This window comes from Geospiza fortis, unplaced genomic scaffold, assembly GCF_000277835.1.
Source record: "Geospiza fortis unplaced genomic scaffold, GeoFor_1.0 scaffold130, whole genome shotgun sequence".
Taxonomy (NCBI): Eukaryota; Metazoa; Chordata; class Aves; order Passeriformes; family Thraupidae; genus Geospiza; species Geospiza fortis.
In genome coordinates this window covers 7519682-7530333 of record NW_005054300.1, presented here as the reverse complement: position 1 = coordinate 7530333, position 10652 = coordinate 7519682, and the positions used below count along the sequence as shown (strand labels likewise).

The 10652-nt window shown below is 38.1% G+C and overlaps 1 protein-coding gene across 1 annotated transcript in view; it reads right to left on the bottom strand.

Moving 5' to 3' along the window:
• Positions 1–5256, bottom strand: part of BTAF1 (B-TFIID TATA-box binding protein associated factor 1) — a 36713-nt gene extending 31457 nt beyond the window's left edge. Inside the window, exons 1-3 of the mRNA XM_005417370.2 lie at positions 5243–5256; positions 1656–1779; positions 508–622 (exon numbers count right to left, since the gene is read on the bottom strand). Of these exons, the coding sequence (XP_005417427.1) occupies positions 508–622; positions 1656–1779; positions 5243–5256 (253 nt within the window). The remainder of the gene's footprint in view (positions 1–507; positions 623–1655; positions 1780–5242) is intronic.
• Between the last annotated feature and the right edge of the window lie 5396 nt (positions 5257–10652).

The window sequence follows — 10652 nt, the reverse complement described above, 5'->3', positions numbered from 1 at the left end:
CAGACTTGAGCAAACTGCCATTTCACCTTCCTCAGAAAGGTGCTCAGATTAAGGGAACAGTGAAGAAAAGAGTTTCTGCAAACTATCATGACAAAGTTGATTGGTTAAACATATTACCATTTTACTAGTTATTCCTTTTCTTTATAAAAGCTTTATGAGGGTACAAAGCACAAGCATTCTGGAAGAAATAAAGGTCAGGTACAACTGATCAGGAGCATCTAAATCCAAAGAGCTTTACTTACAGTCCTACTTCACAGAATCATAGAATAGTCTGAGTTGGAAGGGACCCAGAAGGATCATCAAGTGCAGCTCTTAAGTGAGTGGCCCATACAGAGACTTAATCCATGACCTTGGCATTATTAGCACCCTGCTCCAAACAACTTACATGTAAATGAAAGTTTACCTCATAAAAAAACCCAAATGACACAGATGCCTTGAAAAGGCTCATATCACAGACAGTTTCCACAAGATGAACAACGAGATATACACAATGAATTTAAGGAGCACCTTGTTTTGATCTTGGAGTTGGATTCCACTCAGGTACATTTTTCACTATTGCTTCGACAGCCTGGCCAGCCGCAATACGAGTGTCCCAATTCGTGCTTCTTAAATACACTAACACCTTGAAGGAGAGATTAATAATAAGTATTTGCTTAAAATGTACTTCCAAAACAATCCATCAGCTGTTATGGTCTATTAAAACACAATTACTTTAATGCTATGAATTAATATAACATTCAGAACAAAACCACAAAGGACAAAAAAACCAAACCAACAAATGCCACCAGCCTTCTCTATACTGCTCACTGCTTAGCAGAACACTTGTCAGAGCCAGACCTTAAGACTTTATAAGATTTAGCCCAATCAGTTAAACTGAAGCTTGATTTCCTTCAGGCACTGAACAAGGCTTGAGACACGTTTTTATTTTTTTGGTTGGTTGGTTTGTTGCTGTCTTTTTTTCTATAAGGAAGTGTTCAAAATTGATTAACAGACCTTAAAACCCTGAAGTAATTTAACCCAAGAAGAGATACAACATGGGTCACTTGAAGCAATATATGCTCCTCTAAACTAATTTATCACTATGTCACACATCTGGAAAAACTATTTCTTTCTCTGAAAGCAGTTTGATGTTCATGATTCCTTGGCCATTCTGTTGATAGCATCAATTGTGGCGACAGCACCTGTTCAATAAGAACAGAACTGAGGTCACTGAGCCATCTCCACCTGTCAGATATGGACTATTTTTGGTGGTTTTACTAGACTTGGTCAGACTGAAGTCTCAAGCTAATGAAAAACTCTTCCCAATTTCCAGCCCTTTTAAAGATATGCAGCCTCTGAGTTTTTAATGCTTTATCACACAAGTAATAATCTTTAAAGGCAAGTGCAGAAACCTTTGTAAGGCAGTAGAGCTTCTCTTTATAGAAGAAGCTCTGAACTTACAGCAAATGCTGAATATCAAAATTGAATGCTAAGTGAAACCTCACATAATCATTTCAGAAGCTGACAGAACAGTACCTTTCACAGAAGCAGCCTCTAGTTTTCCTCATTCTCTTACTTTTGAAAAACCCAATGCATTTTCTTCTTCCCACAGAAGCACACCCCTTTAAACTAGTCTGATTCTCATCATTGAAGTACTAGGAAAAACATATGCTTACTTTAGATAAGAGATTATTCAGTTCATGAGGATGCAGTTTCACTACTTCCCCAAGTTGCTGTGCAGCTGCTTTTCTTGTTACAGGTGTTGTACCAGTGTCCAGTAAAATAAAGAGACGATCGAGCCTAAATGTGATTGACAAAAACCAAAAAGTTATGCTATTCATAGCTCAGTTGTCCATTTCTATTAATATTCCCCCACATTTTTCAGTTTATATAACTCAAAGAGATGTCTGTCTGAAGACTGTCAGTTGGCAGAGTGAATAATGTACTATTTTTCTAACACTAAGCATAGCTGTTTTAAATGCACATTTAATTTGGTAACAAAAAAAAGTAACTCTAAGAAAGGCTAGTTTAAAAAATCTTCAGTTACAAGAAAAAAATTAATTGTTCCTGTCTTTGTTCTGTGATAGAACATTTTCAATCTTGAAACATAAATATGTTGTGAGTGATCATCAAATTCTATTTGATAGAAAAAGCAGAGGGCTCAGCTGCTCCTATTGCACATTATCACTTCTATTGACAACACAGCCTGTTATCTGCAACACCAAGCTCTGCCTCTCCAGGATGAGAAATTTTTACTTTTCACATCTTTTCCCCCTAAATTACCTGAATACACAAAACCAAACCTCTTGTGTTTACAGCTTGCAAGTCATCTGATGCTTCTGCTCTTCCCTCAAAATACAGGGATTTAACCAGCAGATCTGTTTCCACAGTAACTCTGTATTTAGTGAAAGACTCCAATCATCTATTTGTAGAACAATTCATTTCTTCCTTGTTTAGTTACTGAATGAGAAATAAAGTCTGTCTTTATGTATACATTCACATAACCATCTAGATACTCAAATCTATGACTGGACTTTCAAGTATTCATTATTCCCTCACTATCAGTGGGTTGATCAGAGCTCCCTAATGAGTGCCAAGTTTATGCTTTAGTTATTGGGCAGTATGAGGTTATTACTGAGTATCAATCTAGAACCTGTTCACACAGTACAATTAAAATAGTTCGTTCCAGCCTTATCAGGAAAGTACTCCTCCAAGAACTGCAACAACACAAAACCAGACCTTACACAGCAGTGAAGCTCACCTAGAGCAGCCTGGCAGAATAAAGATACAGGTATCCTGAACAAGCTGTATTCATAACCACACATCCTTGGTTTGAGCACACACAGGAAATAACAAATGCCTTGTCCCTGCTAGTCTGTTGCTACTAATTACATTTCATGTAAATTGCCTTTGACATTAGTTCAAATAATGTAAAAAGAAAAAAAAAAAACACCAAAACCTCTTTCCAACATCACTGGAGTTTGTATTTTCTTTAGCACGTGCTTAATTCAGAGTATACCTCAATGGGTCACAATACAATAGGAATTGCAGTGCAAGGCCAAGGCAATACCAAAACCCAAATACTCTCATAACTGGAGGTATTAGATCAAGTATTCACTAGATTTAAAATAATTATAACTTTTTAGACACAATTCTGCTATCTGCCATCCTAGAAATAATTCTCTTCCTACTACTAAAATAGCTGAGCTTATTTCAATCTTTGTACATAAAACTAGAGTTTCAATTATTATGATTTACTAGTTAGAAAGTTGTTTTAAAGTCACAAAAATTAAACCCCGGATATATGAAATCCAGCAGTTTTCTGTGATCAGACAGTCAAGGAAAAAAAAGCTTTACAGATCCAACACTTCTGAATCTCTGACAGCGAACTAGTCATGAGAAACATACCAGGTACCTCATTAGTTGCCAGTGTTTTTTCTCCAGTACTTTTGACAGTAATAACCCAACCTGATTTGCAGCAGTCACTATTATTCAATACAAAACACTGTGGCTTTCAGAAGAATCACTGTTTGCTCCACCTTGCCTGTTCTGACCCCTTTCATTCTTCTGCTCTCCATGAAACTTTGGTGCTCCATACTCAAGTTTGCCATTTAGTACCACACGCTCCTTTAATTATGAAATTATCTTTTTTTATCTCAAAGTCAAGCACAATGAGTAACTGTGACCACTTCCCCAGCTAGAACTCTTCATGAGTCAAAACAGGAGGAAACCACTAAGCCAGCCTACCCTCAAAAACTCAACCTGAATTCCAGACGTAGTTACAACACTACATCTTCACTCCTAAAACCCACAACTTTCTGAAGCTGTATTACCTGCAAAATACAGCTTGTTTTCTTGGAGTTTTCTTTTACCTACAGTGTGCTTGCTTTGGAATTTGTTATTTTAAACTGTAATCTGCTTAACTTACACACAAATGCAAACCAAACAAAAAAAATCTTTCACTTGTCTGACATCACTACAGGAAGGTTTCAGCTTTCAACTCCAGCAAAATACATGGAAACAGGATTAGCAAACACAGCCAACAACATCTGACTAACAGTAGTCCTGGTCACACTAATCATTCCCTCTTCCTCCCGCAGAAGGATGTAAAATTCCCAAACTGATAATATTTTGGAGCTATTAAGATTTTCAAATTGAGTGTTGGTGTTGCTACAGCAGAGTATGGCAGAGCCTGAATTCCGCATGAGTTAGAAGGGTAGCACTGAAAAAGTTGTCTATAATCAGTAGTGCTAGTTGGTTTGTTTTTCAAATTAAAGCTTTCAGTCTGAGTTTCATTAAGAATGAAAAAACCCACTAAAAATTCCAAACAAATTAGTTTTGAGTACCTGCAGTTTAAAAAAAGTTTCTTAAGTTCTGACAAGTTTTTCATTTTCAGAACAAACTTGCAGTCTCTAAACAAGTTACTAAAGCCAAAGTGAACCAAGTTTTCTAGTGGCATGTGGTTCTCTGCTTCTCATGCTAGACAGTGCTGTAAGCAGGGCACCATATGCCTCACATCATTCCCAGAAGTGTGAAGCAAGGTGGTAGAGTGAGATGCTCTATAATGCAGATTAAATTTTTAATTATTTTATTAAATATGTCAACTCCATCAAAAAAATTGTTCTAAGCCTATGGAAGACACAAGCAAACAACAGCAACACAAGGAATACTTTGGGGTAAAAAAATATTAAAACAATAAATGTTTATAAATTATTATGAAAAGTAATTGTAAATTATCATGAAAATTTAAATACCAATGCATGCTAAAAATTAAAGATCCCTCTAAAACTACTTCTGCTGCAATCAGAACTTAAAAATACCAAGTTCTTCACTTTTAATTCTTAAACAATGTTCAGATCCTTCTGTCATCCTCCAATCCCATGTTAACTACCTCTCATCATCAGGACAGCAACCATACACACCTTTGATATAAACTCATGCTGTGTGAGCTAGCACAAAGCACTACCTTGCTCAAAGAGGTAAATAATTTCTTCCTCTCACTTTAGAAATTCAAGATTTTTCTAGTCTCTGTTGAAGTATATCAGAAAGACACAACTGAGAGCAACAATTCAAAGTTCTTATGATCAGCACTCCACTCCATTTTTTCTTTTATGAAACACCTTTTACACTGACACAAAGTCCATTAGAAATGTTTCTGACACAGACATCAATGCAGCTGCTTAAGAACAGGCATCCAGTATCATCTGAGATGCTTCAGCTACAGAAGAGCCACCACACCTAAGTGGTGGCACTCTCCAGATACCACAGTGATCCCATCTTCCGGTCACCAGTTTTGCACATTCAGCATTAAACCAGGTTAGACATGACCCTCACTCAGGCACAGGAGGCAAATGCTGCAATAAATGACATGTTCTGTTCTTCAGGCTAATCTGCAGATCTTTGCTGCTCCCCCAAACAGAAGGCTGATCTCCATTTGAAGGGGCAGTTGTCATACTATTTAAAGTGAACCTTATGGCACTCCTGTGGCAAGGATGATGTGGATTTGAGAGCACTTCAGCTCCAGAGGCATTACAAAGCTAGTAGCTGCGTAATTAATGTCAAGATACAGGTGTAAGCAACAGTCTCTTCAAACTGTTTGCAACAGAACACACGTGCAGCTGCACTGTATGAAGATCCCAACTGTCCCAGTGTAAGTGTTCTGATTGGACTGGGTGCCCACAGGACTTCAGATGATGAAACTTTCCACTTGTTGCTTTCAGTGAGTGGAGGCTTAAAAGGGACAGTGACCTGATCACTGCTGCCCATGAAATGATCTGTTTGGACTTTACATCTCTGTGCCCCAGCATGTTAAACTGTCCTGAGAGTAATCTCTAATAGTAAAGGACACCTGGAATGAACACCTTGTAACCACCTCAGCATATCCTCCAAGCCATTAAAATTGTGTGACTGTACAAAAAATCCTCAGTGGCACAGTCCCTGGAACAGTAATGTCAAGTTCTGCCTAGAGCTCTTTGAAAAGCTGCTAGCTAGCACCCATCAGAAGGCAAGGGAATCCTCTTAGGAGTTGATATTTCCAACATCCAGAAAACTTCCTCCCAGGCACTACTTCTTAATACTGAAATAGCCCAGACACCTTGAAAACATCCCTAAATTAAACTTTAGACTTGACAAGGGTGAAATTCAACCTAAGTTCTAATGGAGTCTGACTTTTCTTGTTGACCTGACAGCCCTATGCTGTCACTTCATCCTTTGGTCAAATCCCAGCTTGGTCAGCTCTTAACACTTGCTCACATGAACAGTTAAGTAATCAAATAAGCAACTTTCAAATACAGAATCAGCCAGTAAGAGAAAAAAAACCCACTCAAAAGAATTCAGAACAAAACCCAGAAGTGCAATGATACACAAAGAATGGATTGTGATTTTACTTCTCCTAGGTGTGCAAACAGTTATGAAGGTGGGACTGTGGAAAATGCAGAAATCTTGTTTCCTACATAGCAGCTGAAGGAACATCTGGAATGAAACAACAGCTCCATGACCACACCAGGTCACAGTACCATGCACTGCATATGGAATCCAACCAAATGCTAAAATTAGTATAATTAATTCCATATGGACTATGTATTTCATGAATGACCTACAACTTCATGCTGTACAAGTTTTACTTGTTAACTATTACATATGTATCTACAACTAACAATGCACTCCAAAATGGGACCAATTACATTAAAAAACCTGTGAGAGAGAATTGCAAGTTGAAGCAGCTGTCAGGACCAGACTAATACAAGATGTGTATCAGTAAGTTACAAAGTGATCACCTCAGTGACTATTCAAATTCCATCTGCTGGAGCAGGTTGGCATTCTTATCAGCATGCAATCCTGACTTTCAATTTTCACTTCAGTCCATTAGAAAAGTGTGTGTGAGAAACTGAGAGCTCTGTCTCATTTGGGCAGCAGGGCACATGCCAGCTCTGCTTCCCCCCTTCCCTGACTGTATCAGCCCTCCCACAAAGAGCAGCACAGAAGGCAGTCCACTGTTCTGGTGCCCAAATTAATCTCCACCAACAAGGGAAGAGTTACATTATTCTTCCCCCCTTTTGAGTCACAACTCCCATATGCACATTGGTTATAGAACATCTATTCTAATGCTTTGGGCATAGGCCTTTAAGCAGCAGTGAACACACTCAGGTTAACTCCTGCTTTTTATGCAAGAGCAGCCATGAAGTAATAGCTTCCACAGAAGCTAAAAACGGAATTCTTCATAGAGAAAGTCTGCGATAACCTCAAAAAAATTCTAAAAGGTATAAGTGCATGTAAGAGATTTTGGATGCAGTATTCGATTTGAAATGTTACAACAATAATGATGGCAGCCAGTGCAGCCACTTGTTCTTGGGAAGTCACAGCCCTACACTTCAAAAGGTGGGAGCAATACACGAGGCCTGCTTAGTTCACAAGAGCTTTACTCTCACAGCCTTTTGACATTATTTATTTTAAAACAAAAACTAGGTTCCAAATCTACATATTACAAGTCATACACAAATTCAAGTATACAAAACCACTGAAAACTCTAGAAAACAGTATTAATCTTACACAGACCAAATCAAGAATGGGTTGCAAGAGCAGCAAATAATGCTCTCAATATTTCTGTAAGGAACTGTCTTGAATATACCCTGAAGAGGTTGCCTTCAAGGTATTTCAGGGAGAACTTAAAGGATACAGCAACCAAAATAAAATTGTTTACTCTTAATGTACCTTACCAGCCTCCTAATTTTGTTACATTTTAAAAGCACATTGGTTCTCCTTCATACTGCAAAGGCACTCCAAACAGTAGAAAGACATTAACACCTTGGTGTTAGAATAACACAAGGCGCCTTTGAAGACATTAAGAAACTGGAAAAAAGTTTTATTAGATACTGAAGTACTATCATCATTTTATTACCTACTATTAAACTCTACCATCCTGAGTAATCTATGAGTTGTCATCCTCTTGGAAGTATTACTTTTCCTTCTGAAGTATCTCAAAAGATCACTAGTGAACCACTGCAATTGTTCACTTGGATCACACATTTTGTGTAGTAATGAAGCTAAACCAAAACCTTTCACTTCCTTTTTTCCTTCTCAGTTCCACTATCAAAAACATTGGGATTTTTTTTATTAGCTATGCAAACATTATACTACTTCATCTGTAAGGTGAAGCGACAGAGATTGGTGACAGAAGCTAAGGCCTACCAAATGACACATTCACAGAAGGAATACCAACCTTCCCACCCACCTCTCCCTACTTCTGGAGGATGGTGTTCATTAGTCTCTCCAGCATAAACTACCAAAGAGATGAACATGTACAGTGCAAATATTCCGCAACATCTTTTGGGATGAGGTATCTACCGTTTCACTTTATGTCTGTTTTCTAGAGCACCAACATAAACGTTTTATGGAAGGAGGTCTTCAATCCACGTAACATAAAATGCAGAATTAAATATCTTTTTTTTTGTCAATGGGTTACAATTAGTTACAATTACTTTTAAGATGACCTTACCAATAGCAAAGCTGCTATTTCTCGATCTAATATGGAGGTATTTCAAAGCATTCCCTACGTTTTTTGGATCTCCCTCAACAGATTAGGGTTTTGAGAAAGGTTTTCAATTGACCAAAAAGCAGAAACTAAACTTTCCTGGGAACACAACCACCTGATAATTTATTGGTTTAAGAATGTAAAACTTCTCCAACTCTCACTTCCAAAAAAGGTATTTTTAAAACAGCTGTTCCAATACAGAACTACCCCTAATGAAATGATTGTTAATAGTAATGCTTGGTATGCAGTCCACAAGGACTGTGGCCTTTAGAGAAAGATTAAATAGAGTCAGCCTCTTCCTCACTCTCCAAACTTGTATAGGTAAAGAGGCATTCAACAATGAAATATTACAGTAGTCCATAAAAAAAAGTAACTGTAACTACCTAGAGGAAAAGTGGAATTAGAACAGATGATGGACCAACTAAACTGAACAAAAAATAGTTATGTGGTTATGTACACAAGTGCACAAACAATTATTTGTAATATGTCTGAAAGGAAAGGACCTTTGAAGTTCAATGCTCTGAAGTAAGAGGTGAAGAAAGGTATTTTTATTTACAAAAGCAGCACTGACACTGTATGCGTTCCTATGGTCCAGCAGCAGAAAGGAAACTCAACTTATCAGGAGCTGCTGTCTAACTTCAAAGAGACAGACAAAATTTACACATTATCACTTCTTACAATTATATAAACATTGGTGTTTACCAGGAATAGTCAAGATGTTACAGCACTGCAAAACATGTATTCTTTTACCTAAGTTACACGTGAAACTGAAACGACTCTGTACCAACTCACCAGTATTACAGCACCTCTACTGACGTTCAGTACCTTGTGTTCAATTGTGCAACATTTGGATACTACAACTATCATCTGAAGCAATATATAACACTACTGTTAACACACCAACTTCCAATGCTTCACACTGAATCTTAGAATGACCCACACCTAGTTTTACTTTCAGTTCCCAGAAGGTGTTAAGTAAATCTCTGTACTGCTGCTTTCCACTAAAGCAGCCTTGGTAACTGAAATGGAAAGCAGCCTTCAGAGCAGCCACAGCCTCAGCACATAGCTGAAAAGCTCTATCTTGATGTTCCTGTTAGCCCCCATATCACATGTACATTAGCAAAGTTGGTTAAGCAGACTGACCAGACCTAATGTAATTAGACAACTCCTCTACTTTACATGATGACTTATTTTAACATACACGGTAATCTTGTTACAGCAATCCTCACTACTTCCACGTTCTTCTGGGCAGATTTGGAGAATGAGAAAAAGCCAAAACAAACATATAACAAGTTGATAAATAAATAAGAGTAGAATAAAACAAAGGGATACTTTCTAGAAACCACAAAGCTTAAAATAAAACACCTGCTACTAGAAGTCCCTAAAAGGTGCATTGCTGCCATTATTTTTGACAAAGAATGGATATCCATTATAAATGTGCACACCTTTACTTCTGTACTTTGCTACATAGAATTGCAAACTTATTCACACAGAGCTACTGAAACAGAATTTACTTTTGTGATAGCACTTTGGAAGTACCGATACTATAACACGTGACTTGGAGCTAATCTATCACAAGCTTAATTTGGATTTATGGTTTCCTTTCAATTATCCTGTTCGGAAGCTTAACCCGCCCGTTTCACACACACATGCACAAAAAAAAAAAAAAAAACAAAAAAAAAAAAAAAAAAAACCCCAGGAATTTGTGCTCAGCATTTTTTATAAAACAGCGCTGTTAAGACACACCTCTGTATCTGTGAATGCTTTAAACGCTGGCACACCCCAGAGCACATGTGTGCAAGCAGATACTGCCCAACATTTTGAGGCAGAGCCAGAATACACGGATCACTTTTCTCCATGAAAGCCTGTTTTATTTTGGTTACTTTACAACTAAGGGTTCTGAAACGCAAAAACAGTTTCTCGCCAGTTTTTTTGGGACTCAATATCCTAACTTCCTATTCCCTAGCAGTTTAACCACCCTAGGAAAGACTGGCCAACAAAACGAAGGTGTCGAATTCAGGAGGAAGCCCGAGACGCCCCAGGCAGAGCCCCTGCGGGCCGAGGAAGGGAGGGGGCACGGGAGTCACCGCAGGCCAGGATACAAACCCAGGCTCCAGAGCACGGAGCCACCCCAGACCCCGGC